The 22,330-nt window shown below is 39.9% G+C and overlaps 1 protein-coding gene across 1 annotated transcript; it reads right to left on the reverse strand.

The window, feature by feature from the left end:
• Positions 1–15,852: 15,852 nt before the first annotated feature.
• On the reverse strand, positions 15,853–18,080 carry LOC311063019 (E3 SUMO-protein ligase ZBED1-like; the record flags this gene model as incomplete). The annotated part of the gene is made up of 2 exons (XM_084082235.1): positions 15,853–16,307; positions 16,610–18,080. 2 exons carry the CDS (start codon positions 18,078–18,080, stop codon positions 15,853–15,855), a joined length of 1,926 nt encoding a protein of 641 aa, XP_083938361.1.
• Between the last annotated feature and the right edge of the window lie 4,250 nt (positions 18,081–22,330).

Consider the following 22,330-nt stretch of genomic DNA (forward strand, 5'->3'; position numbering starts at 1 on the left):
GGCTGAGTGAATGCGGAAACAATGCGGAACGTCTAACCAACGTCTGACTAATCACACTAGTTTAGTGTTTATTGTTTATTTAATGGATCCCTATTAGCTGATGCCAGGGCGACAGGTAATTTTCCTGGGGTCCATAGAAGATACATACGTCATACAATATAAAAACATGAAAATATATAATTTGACATTATACAAAATGAGATACAACATCCTACTATCCTACTATAATTCTAGTAAGGTGAGTCTGTCTGTAGTGGTGAGTGAAGCTACCCGGTTCTCCTCAGTGGCTGGAGAAATCCATTTTTTCCTGATCTCTCTTATCTCTCGTTGTTCACATCCCTTTGCATCTCATCATGACTGAAGTTATTCTTTTCCTGTTGCGCTTCTCTTTCTCTTTCTCTTCCATCTTGGTCTGTGATGAGAAAATTAGATATTAAAGACCTTTATTAGATTAGATTAGATGTATTGTATTATCCACAAGGGAAATTGTTTTGCTCGGGTCAATAAGACCCGACAAAGTACCCAGAGAGGTTTTTAAAATAAAGCGATTAATGTCCTCCTCTATACACTTGTGGAACACCCATAATGTGTTTGTGTATGCTTTCGTGTGTGTGTGTGTGTGTGTGTGTGTGTGTGTGTGTGTGTGTGTGTGTGTGTGTGTGTGTGTGTGTGTGTGTGTGTGTGTGTGTGTGTGTGTGTGTGTGTGTGTGTGTGTGTGTGTGTGTGTGTGTTTGATCTCTTATGGAATGTAGATAATAATGTAGTGGAATGTAGTTATTAAGTTAATGAGTTAATTCATACATATTGCAGCAGTGATGTTATTACACTGTGTCTATCTATCAGGGTAGTAGAGGTAGTGTTGTAGCGGTCATATCCTACATATGAAATAATAAGCAACTTCATAGTTAGAAATATATTTACAAAAATCATGTGTAAAAAGTACTTCATGGCGAAAGGAAAGAGCTTTTGACTTTGACCTCTTAATTGATAATACATGTAAAAATACATACATTGTCACACCATTATCAAAAGGATAAAACGCAAAAAAGCCAGCGGCTTATTTTGCAGTCCTTTTCATCATCTGAAAGATGACTCATCATTTGCAACGTGTCGGAACTTAAAGGGGAAGTGGTTTTGTGCAGGACTTGTTTAGGGTGGTTTCCTTGGGTGGTAAGCAGCAGTATTTTGGTAGAGTTAGTGATGCAGGAGATATTTCAGACATGACATTTAGACAAGTTGAATAACGGAAACTTTGAACAAAGAACATCTGAACAGTAGCTAAAGTCTGTCCAAAACTGTTACTTTTCAGAAAATAAAAATAAAAGAAGAATAAAGAACATGCGTTCCAATAGATCCAATGTGTTTATTATTTCGTCACAGGCTCTTCAGTGGTTCAATATTTATAAAACCCACAGACACACTTAAATAATTTCGTCTCCACTTTCAATCTCTTTTTAAAAATAGCTGATCTACAAGCTCACAACGCATGGAAATTGCGACGCGTTGTGAGCTTGTAGAACGGCTGGTGTGGAGAGAACATGTGACAAAGGTGTGAATGTCAAAACATTTTTGATGACTTACGTAGATCTAATTGTTTGTGTGCGGTGAGTGTCAAACATTCAGAATAGGGAACACATTAACCATACAACCTCCTTGGCTAATTCTATAGGCATAGGACTCAATGTCATGAAAGATACAGAATATCAGCATACTAGCCTGTAGATGTATTTTAAGTTAGCCTACAGCGCTGGACATTCTCCTTGAAAGAGCATTTATCACATTTTCAACATATCTTCATAATTCCTCCTCACTAATGCTCATTATAAGATGATGTCATTTCTGTCTCACTCTGTGTCTCAGAGGAGGGCTGTGGACAGTTCAGAAACCTGCCTACCAGTGACATCATCAGTAGGCAGGTTTGGTAATTCAAGCGCACGTAAGCCCGCACGTAAGCCCGCACGTAAGCATGCACGCGCACGCACGCACACACACACACACACACACACACACACACACACACACACACACACACACACACACACACACACACACACACACACACACACACACACACACACACACACACACACACACACACACACACAAACGCACACAAACTAGGGGTCCTTGAAATGAAAACATTTTGAGAACCACTGACTGTAGACTGTAATATTGTAATAAGTAATAATAAGTTACACTGCTAGTTAAACCACTGTTCTATGGGGACCTACCACGGGTCACAGACAAAGTCAGAGAGAGAAGGATGAGGCTGGCAGGACACTGTGTCAGGCACCCAGAACTAGTGGCAAGCAAGCTGACACCATGGGAGCCAATCCAGGTCAAAGCCAGGAAAGGCAACCACCTACGTAGATGCACTGCGGCGCGACAGCTTAGCTAACAACACTGTAGAGCTTATGTTAGATAGGAGAGTGTGGAGGGCAGCCATTCAGGAGTCCAGAGTTGGTGTTGGCTAGACCGCACTCTCGCATCACATGGCTAGTTAAACATAACAATATTACAGTAATATATTACTTAGTAAATACTGGATACACTGTTAAAAGTATAGTAAATACATGACACAAGTCATAATAATAATAATAATAGTAAATATAGCTGCAAGCAGTGATAATACGGGGCCAGTGAATAGAGAGAGAGAGAGACATAGAAACGGAATAGATTGAAGAGAGAGAGGGTGACATGGAAACAATAGATTGATGAGAGAGAGAGATGGAAACATAATGGTTTGATTGGACATCTCAACCTACTGCCATTAACAGGATTCGAACTCTCAACCTTCAGACTAATAGGCTGCAACACTACCTATAGTGCTGTTGAAGATCATAAACTCTTGCCTTCTTTCATGAACCAAGCCCCTGTTTCACTAACACTAAGATCACTCGTTCACAAACCATTTACCAATGAAGAAATTGTACATCTCCTCAGAACCAAAACTAGTGAAAGTAGCCGATCTACAAGCTCACAAACCATGAAAAGTTGTGAGATTGTAGATCAGCTATTTTCAGAATGACGTATGTCATACGTTGAAAAAACGTACTCTCAAATAAGCATTTCATGTTATCTTTAGGCCAACCATTTGCACATGTATTCATTGATACAGTCATGTTGTTTGCAATTCAACTTAAATTAAGTCTGCATCAAGTGAGGCTTGAACTGGCGACCTTGAGATTGTGAGGCATTCATTTAAGGGAGACGCCATTGGCCCAACAGACAAGTAACTGTGAAAAAGGAGATCACACAGATGATACAGTTTCACGCAAATAGCTGAAAAATCCTGGGTTTAAGTGTTTTTCAAACTGCTCAAAATTGCGGACAATCTAAGGGCGGAGCTTACTGGTCAAAGCGATAGATGTGTTCCTCATGAGTCAAGGCACAAGTGTAAGCAAGTTTCACGACTTTCGGCCAAACGAGGCATGACTTATGCCTGTTTAAAGTCTGCCTTTTCAAAAAATTGCTATAGTGCCCCCTTTTGGCCAATTGGAGTAAGATTGGTTTCAGTGATATTTGGAATGACCCTGTACATTTCTGCAAAGTTTCAAAGAAATGTGAGTCTGCATGTATGTTTTAGGCACAGATGAATAATTTTCATAAAACTGTAATAGTTAAAATCTATCTCCTCCTGGGATTTTTGAGCAATCTGCACGAAACGTTTAACACTTGAACTTTGGACCTCTGCCTACAAAAATTTCCAACGGATTTTCCATAAGTGAAAAAATGCAGAAGTTAGGAGCCAATGACTGTTTTTCATATAATTCAAAATGGTGGGAGATCTAAAGGTCAGAGGTCAAAAGTCAGACCACGAAAGTTGTCGGGCATGAAGAGACGCATGTGTGTATCGAAGTTTCATGGTTGTAGGTCAAACAGGACATGAGTTGTACCTGTTCAAAGTTGGCACTTTCAATTGAGTGCTATAGCGCCACCCTTTGACGAATGAGTGTGAGAATTATTTCTTGGTAGTTTTTCATGAGCATCTACCATATGGCCGAGTTTCGTAAAAAGCGTATGCACGGTTAAGCCAGAACTGGCAAAAACAAGTATTTTTCAAACTGCTCAAAATTGCGGAAAATCTCAGGGCGGAGCTTAATGGTCAAATCGATACGTGTGTTCCTCATGAGTCAAGGCACATGTGTAAGCAAGTTTCACGACTTTCGGCCAAACGAGGCATGACTTATGCCTGTTTAAAGTCTGTCTTTTAAAAAAATTGCTATAGCGCCCCCTTTTGGCCAATTGGAGTAAGATTGGTTTCAGTGATATTTGGAATGACCCTGTACATTTCTGCAAAGTTTCAAAGAAATGTGAGTCTGCATGTATGTTTTAGGCACAGATGAATAATTTTCATAAAACTGTAATAGTTAAAATCTATCTCCTCCTGGGATTTTTGAGCAATCTGCACAAAACGTTTAACACTTGAACTTTGGACCTCTGCCTACAAAAAATTCCAACGGATTTTCCATAAGTGAAAAAATGCAGAAGTTAGGAGCCAATGACTGTTTTTCATATAATTCAAAATGGTGGGAGATCTAAAGGTCAGAGGTCAAAAGTCAGAGGGTGAAAGTTGTTCAGCATGAGGAGACGCATATGTGTATCTAAGTTTCATGGCTGTAGGTCAAACAGGGCATGAGTTGTACCTGTTCAAAGTTGGCATTTTCAATTGAGTGCTATAGCGCCACCTTTGGACGAAAGATTGTGAGAATTATTTCTTGATCGTTTTTCATGACCATCTACCATATGGCCGAGTTTCGTAAAAAGCGTATGCACGGTTCAGCCAGAACTGCGAAAAGTGGCAGAAGTGACAGAATAAAGCGAATAATAAAACAGGTCCAGAGCTGAGCTCTGGCCCCGTAATAATAATAATAATAATAATGCAAATACTATTACTAAAACTAACAACAACAATAACAATAAATATAGCTGCAAGCAGCGATAATACGGGGCCAGTGAATAGAGAGAGAGAGAGACATGGAAACGGAATAGATTGAAGAGAGAGAGAGTGACATGGAAACAATAGATTGATAAGAGAGAGAGATGGAAACATAATGGTTTGATTGGACATCTCAACCTACTGCCATTAACAGGATTCGAACTCTCAACCTTCAGACTAATAGGCTGCAACACTACCTATAGTGCTATAGCTTTGTCCAGGCTGATATTGTCTGTTTTCATGAACCAAGCCCCTGTTTCACTAACACTAAGATCACTCGTTCACAAGCCATTTACCAATGAAGAAATTGTACATCTCCTCAGAACCAAAACTAATGAAAGTAGCCGATCTACAAGCTCACAAACCATGAAAAGTTGTGAGATTGTAGATCAGCTATTTTCAGAATGAAGTATGTCATACGTAAAAAACGTACTCTCAAATAAGCATTTCAGGTTATCTTTACCATTTTCACATGTATTCATTGATACAGTCATGTTGTTTGCAATTCAACTTAAATTAAGTCTACATCAAGTGAGGCTTGAACTGGCGACCTTGAGATTGTGAGGCATTCATTTAAGGGAGACGCCGTTGGCCCAACAGACAAGTAACTGTGAAAAAGGAGATCACACAGATGATACAGTTTCACGCAAATAGCTGAAAAATCCTGGGTTTAAGTGTTTTTCAAACTGCTCAAAATTGCGGACAATCTAAGGGCGGAGCTTAATGGTCAAATCGATACGTGTGTTCCTCATGAGTCAAGGCACATGTGTAAGCAAGTTTCACGACTTTCGGCCAAACGAGGCATGACTTATGCCTGTTTAAAGTCTGCATTTTCAAAAAATTGCTATAGCGCCCCCTTTTGGCCAATTGGAGTAAGATTGGTTTCAGTGATATTTGGAATGACCCTGTACATTTCTGCAAAGTTTCAAAGAAATGTGAGTCTGCATGTATGTTTTAGGCACAGATGAATAATTTTCATAAAACTGTAATAGTTAAAATCTATCTCCTCCTGGGATTTTTGAGCAATCTGCACGAAACTTTTACCACTTGAACTTTGGACCTCTGCCTACAAAAATTTCCAACGGATTTTCCATAAGTGAAAAAATGCAGAAGTTAGGAGCCAATGACTGTTTTTCATATAATTCAAAATGGTGGGAGATCTAAAGGTCAGAGGTCAAAAGTCAGACCACAAAAGTTGTCGGGCATGAAGAGACGCATGTGTGTATCGAAGCTTCATGGTTGTAGGTCAAACAGGGCATGAGTTGTACCTGTTCAAAGTTGGCACTTTCAATTGAGTGCTATAGCGCCACCCTTTGACGAATGAGTGTGAGAATTATTTCTTGGTAGTTTTTCATGAGCATCTACCATATGGCCGAGTTTCGTAAAAAGCGTATGCACGGTTAAGCCAGAACTGGCAAAAACAAGTATTTTTCAAACTGCTCAAAATTGCGGAAAATCTAAGGGCGGAGCTTAATGGTCAAATCGATACGTGTGTTCCTCATGAGTCAAGGCACATGTGTAAGCAAGTTTCACGACTTTCGGCCAAACGAGGCATGACTTATGCCTGTTTAAAGTCTGCCTTTTCAAAAAATTGCTATAGCGCCCCCTTTTGGCCAATTGGAGTAAGATTGGTTTCAGTGATATTTGGAATGACCCTGTACATTTCTGCAAAGTTTCAAAGAAATGTGAGTCTGCATGTATGTTTTAGGCACAGATGAATAATTTTCTTTAAACTGTAATAGTTAAAATCTATCTCCTCCTGGGATTTTTGAGCAATCTGCACGAAACGTTTAGCACTTGAACCTTGGACCACTGCCTACAAAAATTTCCAACGGATTTTCCATAAGTGAAAAAATGCAGAAGTTAGGAGCCAATGACTGTTTTTCATATAATTCAAAATGGTGGGAGATCTAAAGGTCAGAGGTCAAAAGTCAGAGGGTGAAAGTTGTTCAGCATGAGGAGACGCATATGTGTATCCAAGTTTCATGGCTGTAGGTCAAACAGGGCATGAGTTGTACCTTGTCAAAGTTGGCATTTTCAATTGAGTGCTATAGCGCCACCTTTGGACGAAAGATTGTGAGAATTATTTTTTGATGGTTTTTCATGACCATCTACCATATGGCCGAGTTTCGTAAAAAGCGACAGCGCGGTTCAGCCAGAACTGCGAAAAGTGGCAGAAGAAGAAGAAGAAGAAGAAGAAGAAGTGACAGAATACTGCCAATAACAATACGTGTACAGAGCAGAGCTCTGTCCCCGTAATAAGAGAAGTGAGAGGAGTTTATAAAACACATTGTTTTTTTTAATTAAAATGCTAATTATACAAGCACACATCTGATGAATCTTGTTTACATTCAAACATCATTCATAAAATAATTATCACATTTATTAACAAGCTGAAGCAACATTTATTCTAAAATTTAAAAATATATTCAATTTCTTCACATACTTAAAAAAATATGCATGAATCAACACTTATGTGAGTAAAGTAAAAAAAAAAGTAGAATGAATAAAACATGAAATCATCAGTTTGAGACAACAGACAAATACAAAAAATAGAATGATTTGATATAAAAAAATGTCATCAACCTCTTAATCTCTAGCTATATATTTCTTCATACAAGAAATAACTAAAACAGCCAATCGACAAGCTTAAAATGTTGAGAGATGAGAACCCATTGTGAGCTTGTAGATCAGCTATTTCCGCTATTTTCAAAAGTATTTTAAAAAGTATTTACTAATGTAGGGTTGATGTGGTTAAAATAGTTGAATAAAACACGTCTGTATAAATTCAGTTAACAATGTAATAATTAAATTAAGTAAATTTACATTTACAGTACATACACAAACCTTCCATTGTGGTCTATTGTGCTCAATTCATCATCATGACATACAATACACAAAACATTACATATCAGCAACAACACTAAGAGCAATACTAGATATATTTACAAACAACCCAGACTCTCAAGCAACAAGCTGGTAGGGATCATGTTTTTGTTCTGTGTATACACACATTTGCATCACATCTAAGATAAATTGATTGTGTGTGACTGTGTGTGCGTGTGTGTGTCCTACTAGTGATGCATTGTGAGCTTGTAGGTCTGATATGACGTGCATTGTCATGCGACGAATAGGCTGATATAGGATCAGATAACTGCAGCGCAACTAGGTAGCAGGCTGTCGGGATCAATGTAAGCTCATATTTAACTTTAAATATAATTGTAATGGTTGTAAACTATGTATTAGGCGATGTTTTTAATTAACGGTCAATTAAAAATTGTACCGGTCAATGGCCGATACATCCCGGGTAACGTAAACCTTGGTGTAGATCCATTTGTCATCCACGTGTGGTGTTGGGTTTTCCTACACAGTTGTATCTAAGGAAATGAAACAGTTACAGTCAAATTAAAACAGGATACTGTGTCATTAAACAAATCTACAGGCTACCACTCATTTTCAATGGAAGCCAGTGACATGAAGATACAAAGTGACACCCGACGTTTGTAGTTGTGTCTTCATGTATCTGGCGACCATTGAAAAAAAGGAATGTAGCCTGTGTACAAACAGTATGGAATGAGAGAACAGTCTGCTGAGTTAAAATCAGATTAAAATCCGTTGATTGAATCTCTAAAATGTAATATAATATATAATACAATATATAATACATAATATATATATATATATACGTGCATTTACTATACCATTTTCATAGTCGTCATCGGGTTGGTTAATTTCTCCATAGACACTTGTGTCACCTAAAGGTAAACAAATAAGTCTTAATGCGGTGCTTATAATTGTGTGTGTGTGTGTGTGTGTGTGTGCGTGTGCATGTGCGTGTGCGTGTGCGCGTGCGCGTGTGCGCGTGTGCGTGTGTGTGTGCGTGTGTGTGTGTGTGTGTGTGTGTGTGCAGCATTATTCAATGAGGAAGTATGCACGGACACAGAAACAAAACAAGCGCTCCTCCATAACCCAACACTACTGTATTGTATAAACATGGTAGTCAGCACACTGGGAGGTAAACTGCAGCTGGAAGTCAGATGGAATGCATTGAAGTCGATGAGAGCTAAGTGGTCCTTCAGAAATAGTGTTAACTGTTAACTTGTTTTAAAGTAATCTTGAAAGTGTATTTTGAATCATTTCTAAAATGTTTGAACACAAATCTTCTCTTCTCAACACAAAACATTTTCATATCGGGGGTCCGCGGCCAAATACATATCAATTTGGTAGGCACGAAAAACTACAGGTCTTAATGGGTTAATGAACTTGATTGGTTCAAAGACTGACCGTATTGCAGTGGGCAGTATACATCATCGAGATCCCCTCTTTGATTCGTCGTCTGGACTGTAGCTGAGCCCTCATTGGTTCCCTGAGACTCAATGGGTCTGTAATTAAAAGATAAATATGTATCAGTGATGAAGTCTAAAACAATATGTACAGTACTCTACTGCTGTCATGTTGATGTATAGACAGAGATCAATAATGTACCTACCTGACATAAGCTGGATCTGTAAATCAAAAACAATACGTTATAACATAAATATCTGAACCAAATAAAAACATGCAGCTATAATTGTTTAGTCAGTTTCTTCTTCATATTAAAGCATGTCAACGAGGTGATGTTACTGTCACACAGTAAACACAACTGTCCTATGAACAGAAGAGAAGTTACTGTGCTCAGCAGGAGACACTTTTCTAACAAATCCAATTAAACTGAACTTGAAAATGTATTGACTCTCCTAACATTAATATTCCACAATAGGTCCAAATGAAACTGGATTAAAATCATTGGATTGGATGTTTAAAACTTTACTGTACCGTTTTCATAATCATCATCAGGTTGGTTGATTACCCCATAGACGCTTGTGTCACCTAAAGGTAAATAATATGCATTAATGTGGTGCTTCATTTTATTATTTCAGTAATGGTTTCAATTTAGTTAATTCTGCTAATGAGGAAAAACAAACACAACTGAACTTCCAAAAAAGACATTAAATGTTTATTATTTTTTAAGTTAAAGATCAATTTATATTCAAAGTAGACAGTTGTCAGAAGTGTCCTTAAAGGACGACTTCAACCATCTGCAACCCATCTTCATATAATCGGCCAATTATTATAATACGGTACCGTTTTTTGTCTATTCGGTCTGTGTCTCAGAGGAGGGGTGTGGACAGTTCAGAAACCCACCTACCAGTGACATCATCAATGGGGAATCCAAGCTAATAGAAACTACAGGCTTACTATTCCTAGAAAGTTAGCATGCTATAATGAAAGCCATTGTTCTCATGTTGAAAAAACAAAATCCTTTTTTTTTTAAATAATTAAGTGTCCTTAATGAACACGATTGGTAGAAAGACTGACCGTGCTGCAGTGGGCAATACACATCATCATTAGACACACTCTGATTGGTTCTCTGGTCTGTAGCAGAGATCTGATTGGTTCCCTGAGACTGAGCGGGTCTGTAATTAAATGATATTTATCAGAAATGAAGTAGGACAAGATGTACTGTAATCTACTATTGTTGTCATGTTGATGAATAGATAATATTTAGTAGCACTTACCTGACACAACATGGACCTGTAAATTAAAAACAATATGTTATGACATATGTATTTCAACTTTTTAATAATTATGTCATGGTATGATTCAGGGAGGGTTGCTCAGTGATTGTAATCTTGATATAATCCATTTAGGCTAATGCTAGCCTCGCTTGGCCAAACTATATCACCGCTTGGATATGAGTCCAGTGCTTCTGAGGATTTTTTTCCCCCAAGTGGCGAGATCAAAAGAATGACTCTGGATGCAATTGGTTAGACCTACAACCAACTACCAATTACAGTCTCCCATATTTGACTACTGGGCCCTGATTGGTCATCCAGACTTCGGGAGCAGGAAATGGATTCACAACGGAGCTGGGCCAGACTCAAATCGCAGAGGGCAATTTTTGTTTTGCACTGGCAGATTTGTCTGGTCCCAGGCTAGGCTAATGCAATCTAGAAGTAATCCATAATGTAATCTAGAAGTAATCCATGTAAAGATGTAATAATGTAATGTAATGTACAGTAGTAGTTGTCACCTTTAGATGTTGTGTATCTACACAGTAGCAGCAGTAGGATGGTCAGTGGAATCACAAGCAGAAGTCCTACAACCAGACCTACTACATGCAGAGAACCAACTGAAACCCAAAATGACATTTTAATTACACTTTAAATATACTTAACTCAGGGATGTAGTTTGTCGTAAACTTTCTTGACTTGCATAAAGGGGAATACTTTATAGTGCTGTCATATGCAGTGACCTTGCAGACCTACAGTATGTAAATGTAATTCATTCATGAATCCATCGGCCACTGTTATTCAAACGTTCATATATTTGGATTGCTTCAGAAAACCTGACAGCTGTTCATTTGCGCTGCTGACACTCTGCAGCTTTGCTAAGAGGGTGTGAATATATATATATATTTTTTTTTATTGATATGCGAGTGAAGTTGAACGCACTCTCACGGGTATGCAAATGCATGTGCATGTAAATGATTTGTATTTGTTTTACTCACCACCAGTTGGGTTCACGGTGAGAGCATCACTGTATTCAGAGTAGTAAACTGGGTCTCCTCTCCCTCCTCTGCACCAGTAGACTCCACCCTCTGACACTCTGATTGGTCCAGTAGAGTACTGAACAGCATCTTGTATGATCAGTGAGTCGTTATGTTGGTACCAGTAGTAGTTCCATCCAGAACCCTCTACAGAGCAGGTCAGTGAAACACTGCCCCCTGCTGGGATGTCTGTCTGGTCAGCTGTCATTGTGGCCTTTGGTTGATCTGAGAAGAAAAGAGAAACACTTATAACTAGAATACATTAGTATACATGTATTTATTGATTGATAAATACACTGGCAATTAAAAGCATGGATACACAGAGTAGAAATAGGGCATTTGAGTGATTTTATAAAAAAGTAAAATTTAAGATAGAACCTAACAATGTACTATTATCTAAAGAGAAGTATACATCATCAGAGAATTTCACCAGAGCAGTAGTAGTGTCAAAATTGGAACGAAAACCTGATTGAAATGGGGATAAAATATTGAGATCATTAATATATTTAGATAATTGATTAAAAATTAGCTTCTCAAATATTTTTGCCGTTGAGCAAATAATAGAAATAGGTCTGTAATTATTAACCTCCAATGGATCAACACCTTTGAAAAGTGGCATGCCTTAGGTGGTTTCACAATGTAAGCACATACTGATTGCAATGAAAATCCATCCGATTTCAACTCAACACTCATGTTAATGAACTGGTTCGGAAGGAGATACGGAGAGAGAAAGTAGTGCATCTATTTCATTAAGTAGCCAGCCTACAATGCTGGCATTCTTTGTCTCTGTAGCTACACAATATAGTAAGTATTGATGAAAAGTAGAGAACGATTTGTATTTTTCTAAGCCCACAGCATCACACAGACCAGACCAGAGGCAAGTGCATGATATAAAAAGCAATGCATTTGTTTTAAAATCGTGCACATACACAGGACTTTAAGTGAACCATACGAGCGTTCCTCTTCGAATACCATCCTAGGGTTTATTTTTGTAAGAAAAGAGTTGTTGTCATTTTGGAGTAAATTATCACCTTAGGTTGGCCTCACACATTTTTCAAAATAGCCGATCTACAAGCTCACAACATATTGTGATACATTGTGAGCTTGTAGATCTGCTATTTTCAAATAGTCGATGTACTGTATATAGGGTTAAAGTGGTTAAACTGATGACCCCCTGTAACCTCCTCAAGGACCTGTGGGGGTCCCTGGTCCCCACTTTGAGAACCTTTGTTTTACACAGAGCACTGTTCTTTATGACTTAAAGTTTACAACTGTTCCTTTACAGCACCGACCATCTTAAAGGAGTAGTTCACCCAAAAAATTACGTATTTTCTAAATTACTTACTCCTTTAACATTGTTTGTGTAAATTAGAGTATTGTGTGTATATATATATATATACTGTAATTTCCACAAACCAGTGTAAACCATTAATATATTATATGATTTAATAAATAGGATAATTATTTCTTAATATGTTGATTATGTCTAACATTGCAGATGAAAGTCAGTCAGTCTCTCTCTCTCTCTCTCTCTCTCTCTCTCTCTCTCTCTCTCTCTCTCTCTCTCTCTCTCTCTCTCTCTCTCTCTCTCTCTCTCTCTTAAAGCTAAATAGAGCACACATACCTTTAGAAGACACAGTGATGTTATTGCTGGCTTTGGACATTTTTTTGTCATGTTTGCGTTGACCTGCACACTGGTATTCACCACTGGGATTTTCGGAAGGACCTAAAATGTATTCAGATGTTTCATTGGATGTCATCACTCCATCCTTCCACCATATATACGTCCAGTCAGAAGCACTTCTTTGTATCGTACACTTCAGAATAAGAGTCTCTCCAATGAAAGTGTCCGGCCAGTCAGGGTGTCTGCTGAGAACAGGAACTGTAGAAGTAAAAACACACACACACACACACACACACACACACACACACACACACACACACACACACACACACACACACACACACACACACACACACACACACACACACACACACACACACACACACACACACACACACACACACACACACACACACACACACACACAGAGAGAGAGCGAGAGTGTTAAAGGTCGATGTGTGTGTGTACAAACAGGGAGGTTTTGTTGTTAAACACCCCCCCCCCCCCCTCCCTCCCACAAACATGGCTAACTATGCTCATATACATGCTCAGAAAGCAGGATGCACCATGATGGATTCAAACACCTAGACCATACATGGTGAACTGCCGCCCAGGCGCCACATGCGGCCCCCCACCTTCACTTAATGCGGCCCGCAGGTTAATATCGGAATACTGGTATATTGTTGATTTCAGCTGTTTACAATTCTACACATGCAAACATGACCCGCTTTAATTACTTCTATATTAGTAGCTTTATGACTAGTATTAAAATTCTATTGTATTTTTTATGTCCAATGTATTTATATTTACGTTCATAAAGTTAACATAAGTATAACTAAATGCATTTGGAATGAAAAAATATATAACTTTTAAGGATTCCAATTAAAAAATAGCAAAAATACCAGATCTACAAGCTCAAAACGCATCCCAGCGCGACACGTTTTGAGCTTGTAGATCTGCTATTTTTGCTACTCTTGTGTGACATAGAATGGCGAAGTACGGCATTAATTTACGGGGGAAAAAAATACGGAGATAAGACGTGTCTGCCCAACAATATATGCAATGTGGCCCTCTAGAGTGAGTGTGGAAATATAGTGGCCCTCTCCATCATCAAAGCTGCCCACCCCTGCCCTAGATTCTGTAGTGGTGGACAGAGAGATGAAATTACATTAGATTATAGTGTATAGTTTGTATATAACTCACCAGAGACAGTGATATGAACTGGGTTGCTGTATTGTGTGTAGTATGTTGGGTTTCCTCTCCTTCCTCGACACCAGTAGGTTCTATTCTTTGAGACTTTGAATGTGTAGGTTGGCTGTTTCACCTGTCTCACCCTCACTGGTCCAGACTCTTTGTTGTCTTTGTACCAGCTGATGTTCCATGAAGCTGTACTGTCTTCTACAGTACAGGTGAGGGTACCTATGTCTGATGTCAGTACACTTGTTCTGTCTGATTCCAGTGTAGTCGTTGGTTTAGCTGTTTATTTATGACAGAAAAATACACTAGTGTAACTATTGAATCTCAGTATTTCTCCCAAAAAATGGAAAGAGGCCAGGGTCTATACAAACACACACACACACACACACACACACACACACACACACACACACACACACACACACACACACACACACACACACACACACACACACACTAGGGCATTAACGACTTCAGATTTATTCAGGTCGACTCAACTCACACTAAAGTCGAAGTCGAGTCGGACCCCCTGCGCGCGCGCGCGCAATTTTTTTCGGTTATGGTTTGGCTTTTCCCCCTTTTTATGTCGGGTTTTTCATATTTAATTCGGTTCCTTCGGTTCATTCGGTTCAAAAAAATGTACGTCGCAGCCAAGGGGCGCGCAGAATGGTCCATGCACATTTATAGCAGAGAGGTTCACATTTAACTATAGCCGTACTCATTCAATTCTGAACCGATTCTTAAAATTTAAAATTCTCTATGAGATGTGAAGGGTCTTCTTTCATGTGTACTACTGATCGTTTCGCCATCAACAATATCAAGCAAAAGGGAAACCAGCGCCATATAAGGAGAAACCACACTGACACACTGCTGTCCAAATTAAGCAACTTTACTTATTGAAAAAATATGTCTTCACTTTCACAACATACAATCATGTGCGTTTTCATTGCATTTCTTTTCTCTCTTTCTTTTTTTTTTACCAGTAACAGCTCAGAATCAAAACACAGTACACTGACTGAAATAATAATAATAATAATCAGATGGCAAAAATCCACACCCAAAAACAACAGCTTGCCTTTACAATAGGCCAATGAATAGAATAAGCCAGTTAGAGATAATTTCCATGGTGAAATGTAATCGAAAATCCAAGGTTTAAAACCCCAAAATAAACGTCAGCTTGGCTTTACAATAACACCAGTTAGCGCATCTTTCAGACATTAATAAACCAAATTGAATTAAGGCTTTAATTGCACACCACAAAACAAGTCAGCTTGAGTTATAATAAAAAAAATAAACGAAATGTAGCCAAACCAAACAGCTTTTTCAAAATGCGCTGCCCATGGTCAGCTCTCAGAAGACAACTTCAACTTATACAAATAAATAATATAATTCAAAACTCACCCAGATATCCTTTAGAAATGAAACGACAATCAAGTAATCTCAATAAAACGTTAAATAATATTCCAATGGTATTAAAGTCCACTGTCAATAGCACCAGTAATCCTATTCTTCGTCGCTGTCAATCTCTTTCACAATCTTGGCCTTGCGCTCCTGGTTTTCATGGAGGAAGATGAGGGTATCAACATGTTCAGGATGAAGGCTTGCCCGCTGCCGGGTGATGGTATTCCCGGCCAGAGAGAACACCCTCTCGCTGGGGGTGCTGGTAGCTGGCACAGCCAAGTATCGATGAGCCAGTTTGGCTAATCTAGGGAACTGGTCCTGGTTCCGGGCCCACCATTTAAGTGGGTTCTCCATGGTGGGAATGTGAGGTGTTGCGAAATAATCCCGCAGCTCCTCGGCTGGAGTGGAGCGACCCTCTTTCTTCCCGCTTTCATAGTGTGGTCCAAAAAGTTCCTCAAAGTCACTTTCCATTCTGGATTTCTTCATCACCGGGCCCGGCGCAGCACCAACGTCCTCAGCTTGGATATCATCTTCATCTTCGCCGTCATCATTTTCAGCTGCAACGGCAATTAATAACGCTGATCAGTTTCTTCACAAACAACCACATATACGCAAGAATAATTAGGTAATAATTACAGCCAAATTGTATAAAAGATCAGACCTACATTTCAATAGCCACCAAGGTAATTATAGTTTTACGAAATAAATATAAAAATGAACGAATGATTTTTTTGTATAATAAATTAACAATAACCTGGATAGCTACGAAAGCAGCTGTAGCTTTTGACGTAGGCTATTGTGACAACATAAGTAATTTCACTTGACAAAATGATAGACTGGACTGTAGGCCTAACTTTACCTGTAGCATCTGTGGCAGGCGCCTGGGGTGGGTCTGTCTCCTCTCGCAGCAGCTTATGCAGGTGGTCGTGGGCATCATCTCTCGTGCTGGATGGGAGGAACAGCAGATGTTTGAAGCGGGGGTCTAGCAGACAGGCGATGATGGGAATGGACTCTGCCAGGCCTTCAGACTCTAGTTTGAAGCGTTTTTGTAGCTGTTTTTTCACAGTGGTTTTGAAGGAGCGGATCGCACCCAAGTCCGACTCCTGGACACCGAGGGTGGTGTTGATGACGTTTAAAATCACGGGATAGATGAAAGACAGGCCAACGTGCAACTCGCCACACATCACTTTGGTAGCCTTTGCCAGGGGAGCTAGCACAGGAATAAGTTGCTCTATGAGCTCCCAATGTGACGCTCGCATGGTGAGGGTCTTCAGAACACTTGGCTTTGTGACTGTTTCATCTGCCAGAACAGCCTGCACAGGGATTCTTTGCTCGTGCAAGCGCTCCAGCATCATGAAAGTGGAATTCCACCTAACCGCACAGTCATTTTGGAGCTTATTTTGTTTATTTTTGGTCACGTTCAGGTCAGACTGTTTTTTCTTCAGAGCGCCACTTGCCACGCTTGAGTGGCGAAAATGACTTACAATGCGTCTGGCTGCATCGACGGACTTGGTGATTTCAGGTAGGACTAATCCAGCTTTTATTGCCAACTGAAGAGTGTGCCCGGTGCATCCTAGGTCTTGTGGGGACATCTCGCACATTTCCAAGGCCAGGTTCATGTTTGAGGCATTATCGTGCACCGTACAAAACGCCTGTAGTCCCCACTCTTTTATTGTTGCATCCAGGCGAGCTGAGATGTTGACAGCTGTGTGTCGCTCCGTCATGAGAGAGGTAGTCAGGACTCTGGCTTTCATGTTCCACCCGTCTGTAATATAATGAGCAGTAATTGTGATGTAAGGCTCCATGGTTGGGGATGTCCATAAGTCAGTTGTTAGCGACACGCTCCTGCCTTTCATCTCCTCCTTGATGCTCTTTTGCAGGGCGTCACACTGCCGGTTGATATTAGCCCACAGTGTTGTGTGGCTCGGGACGGTGTAGTCCGGTTCAAAATATTTCAGTATTTCTTTGAAGCCTACCCCTTGCACTGCAGCCAAAGGTCGCACGTCTTTGACGATGAAATTAGCGAGCAAACCCGTGATGTGCTGTTTTTTCTGATCTGTTAGATGCTTTTTTGTGTAGTTGCTCATGACCTTCTGCACCCGACCACTCGCACTCCCACCACTCCCTTCATTATTTAGGTTAACTGGATGCGTTTTCAGATGGCCGAGCATAACGCTCGTATTGTTGTTATACTTGTAGCACTTCTTGCATAGTGTACAGGTCACTGTACGTTCTTCATCATCTAGAGTGAAGTACTTCCACACAGATGATCTGTGACTGTGTTGTTTGTTTTTCTGCGTATCTGATTCTGAATCCTCTATAGCCGCCATGTCTGTATTGTTGTTGTTGTCTGCTTCTGTTCATTTTCCCTCCACCGCGCTAAGTACCGCCCCTTGATTTTAGACATGAAGTGATTATTGGTTAAAGGTAGGATACACTATCAGGGTAAACCAATCAGAGACCGGGTTTGCAGTCCGCACCCACCTCCCTCCCACACACACACACATGGAGAAAAAAAAAACTTGAAAAAAAAAAAAAAAGAAAAACAACTTTCGACTTCACCAGGTGGGAGTCGACTTGTGCTAATTAAGTCGACTCAAGTCGAAGTCGACTTTTTGGTGAATGCCCTAACACACACACACACACACAAACCCCAGTACCCACAATTGCTATCAAGTCCCATTTCCCACATCCTTGTTATAGGATCTCTTGCATGGGGTTTTAATTATGCCTCTGTACTTTATGGGTACAGAACCATAACTACAAAAAGTGCTCCTAGGAGCACAGGTCTCCGCTAGGTCAGGTACGTTATTGTGGCCTCCTGTTGGCGCTATGATAGGCCAATGTGAAAAGGGTGCCATTTCTTCTTAGGCCTTTCACGGCAATCGGACACTGCATTCATGATTTGAGGCATTTTGTTCCAAAAATTAGTTTTGCTAAATTAGACCTGCTGGTGGCGCTATGACAGGCCAATGTGAAAAGGGTGGCATTTCTTCCTCGGCCTAGTGGGAATGTGCGTGTGAAATTTCACGGAAATCGCAAGCTGCGTTCATGATTTGAGGTATTTTGTTCAAAACGGACCAATCCTGCAAACTTTGGAAGCCAATCTTAGCCAATGAGGATGGAATATGGAAAATCGGACAGATTCGGGTTGATCACATGACTATAGAGATACTGTGTACCGATTTGCATGACGTTTGGATCAAATCTGTAGGAGTAATATCCAATAATGGGTTTTGCACAAATCGGCCTCCTGGTGGCGCTATAACAGGCCCATGTGAAGAATTTGGGGCAGAGGTTCTGAATTGGCATCGAGGGAGTGTGTGTGCACAGTTTCGCAGCGACCGGGCCAATGGTGCCGGAGATTTGGACGGACAGGACACACGGACGGACGGACGGACACACGGACAGGGTGCAAAACATACTCTCTCGCCATGCCTTTCGGCCTGGCGGAGACAATGAATGTGTCCATGAATGTACGTATATGAGTATTGTAAAGGATCATAAACATAATGTCTGTGATGTCTAGTAAAAAATAAAGGAAAAAAAGAGTAGACATGCACGCTTGCACAAGAAAAACCCCACTACCCACACTGCTGATTATCAAATCTCATTTTGCACATCCTTGATACAAGATATTAATATCTTTTTGGATACAGAACCATAATTAAAGGGTTAATAAATGAGTGCTGTAAATGATCGTCAGTGATGCGTTAGGGTGAGGATATGACTTACCTGATACAATCAAAGTCACTGTATTGCTGTGTCTTTCAACCGTTTGATTTGTTGTACGGCGACCATGACACTGGTATTTATTTTCACCATCTGCTGGTTGCAATTCAAAATGATTCTGCTCAGAGGTCTTGACAAAGTAACCATCTTTGTATAAGTAATAGTCCCAATCATCGTCCTCTCCTTCTCCCATGTCACATGTGAATGTAACATTCTCTCCAGTAAATGCCGGGTTGGGCTCCACGGTCAGAACAGCTTGTGGTGTATCTGCACAAACACACACGTAGAATTAAACCAAATGCTACAAACAATCTGTCACTAAATCACAGAAACAAGTATGCTGACTAGATGTACAAAGACATGATTTAACATTGAGAGGATGAAGTGTGTGACAGGTGTAAATATGATCTTTACTGAGTGAATAAAGACAATAGATATTAAATGAATCCTCACCTTGACTGAGTCCATAGGAGAGGAAGCTGCTCACCACTGAAAAAACATTTGATGAGACATTACATGAGACAAGCTAAGCATAAATATCTGCATTTTATTTATTCCTCATTAGCACAACACCAACATAGACAGCTACAGTTGACTCAAGTTCAATCAGAACAAATAAACAATAACGTAAAGAGGTATTTGAGTTTTAAACACTTTCACACGTTCATTTTAACATCTACGCTGGCTTTTGTGGCAGACGTATGTTGCTTGATTCAATATTTATATATTTGATATCCATTTTATTAGATCTTATCAATAGAATGTCATGTTGAGGATTATCTATAGAGCACAATTCCAAAAGCACTTTCACTTCTGCTACCCCACAAATGCAAAAAGTTTCACTTTATATCCTAATACTCCCTAGCCTGGGATCCAGCCTGCTTCGCTACGTTCGGCGGACTTTTTTTCTCTCTCTTCGCTTATCAGTCTGGAATGCCTCCTATCTCCAAGGGAGGCAGGACATGGCATACGGCTGGAATCGTGCCGTGGCTTCTGATTGTCTGTGGTGCGGGGCGGGACAAAAAAAACGGTGTGATCGTTGTGATTCGTCATTTGTTTGAACAACATCCAATCAGCAACGACGTTGCCTAACGTATGTAGTTCCAGTGTAGTTCTGCAAAACGAGTCAATATAGGAGGCATTCCAGACTGAGAAGCGAAGAGAGAAAAATAAGTCCGCCGAACGTAGCGAAGCAGGCTGGATCCCAGGCTAAATACTCCCTATCCCCCCTCCCTCCCCACAGCTAATATACATTAATTATGATATACAATAGAAGCAGACACTGGATGGTTTCTCTAAACTGTATAGTTGCATCATCACTGCTGTACTTTGGCCTGTTGTTTAGTTTTTGTTATATAGTAAATACACATTTTGTTGAAACAAAGAGGTGAAAACACTGGTCAAGATAAAAATAAATAAATAAATTACAATGTAGATTCAATTGACATGGTTTAATGTATTCAAACCCAGCAGCACATTTAGCACAATGTCTCTCAAGTACATCAACGTATTGTTTCAATGAAATGGTTCAAATAGTAGTTCAATAGACCCACTAGTTATACTAGTGTTATACTAGTGATAAACTAGACCCACTAGTAATAATAGTGATATAATGGACCTACTAGTAATACTAGTGATATAATAGACCTACTAGTAATACTAGTGATATAATAGACCTACTAGTAATACTAGTGATATAATAGATCTACTAGTAATACTAGTGATATAATAAACCTATTAGTAATGATATAATTATACTCACAGAGGAGAACAAAGGGCAGATTGGGCCCCATGCTCTGCTACGATGAACAGCTCTGAATAACCTTATCCTTCCTGTTCACAGTAAACCTATAGTTACTGAGAGAGAGAGAGAGAGAGAGAGAGAGAGAGAGAGAGAGAGAGAGAGAGAGAGAGAGAGAGAGAGAGAGAGAGAGAGAGAGAGAGAGAGAGAGAGAGAGAGAGAGAGAGAGAGAGAGAGAGAGAGAGAGAGAGAGAGAGAGAGAGAACATAGAGATGTTTCACGTCATGCCATGAGCTCATCATGTTTTTCTCATGAACTTCTTTAATAAACTCAGATCTGCTCTTCCTTCCTCTCTTTCAGAAGAGAGCCTGAGATAAAGAAGTGAGCTCATTCCTTGCAGTTCCAAAGAGATTTTTAGTTTGAATTAAAAGTAGAAATCAACATCTTGCATTAAAATGGCATCTTCCATGATTAGACACAGTGTCACTCCATGCTCATTCATAAATGAAAAACAATACGTTTGTGTTGTTATAAGTCTTTCCATTCCTGAGATATGACTGAATAATGTGTTAATTCATGGTAAATTGAATGTAGGGATTTGGTGATGACATTTGTTAATGGTTAATTGAATGAATTCACATGTCACTGCACATAGTCCTTATAGGGAATATTGAACGTGAGGAATAGGACAAAGGCTCTATGTCCTTCCGGTGGGGGCTCCTCACTGGTGGGCCAGTAGTGTACAACCAGACTTTCTCTTTACCAGGTGTTTTGTGTTTTTGATGCATATCTGTGAGGTGAGGGTTAGGCATATAACCACGCCCACCTGTACAAAACACCAACGAAAGATGGAGTCCTAGTGTGCAACAGCAAGCAGAGGGAGGAATAGGCTCTATGCACAGCAGCCATATTGGAAAGAAATTGGGCCTCTTCTTACTTCCTTCACAGGTGTTACCAATAATACTAATGAAGGCTCTGTTCCATTCTGGTCAGGGTGCTGATATCGTGCATGTTGGTAGCCTGGTTCCATACCATAGACCCCGCCCACTCTCTGAGTGGACTGCCTCTTGGTCTGGAGTTGTAAATGTGAACCTAGGACTTTTCCGG

Source organism: Gymnoscopelus microlampas (assembly GCF_963454915.1).
Source record: "Gymnoscopelus microlampas genome assembly, chromosome: 16".
Lineage (NCBI taxonomy): Eukaryota > Metazoa > Chordata > Actinopteri > Myctophiformes > Myctophidae > Gymnoscopelus > Gymnoscopelus microlampas.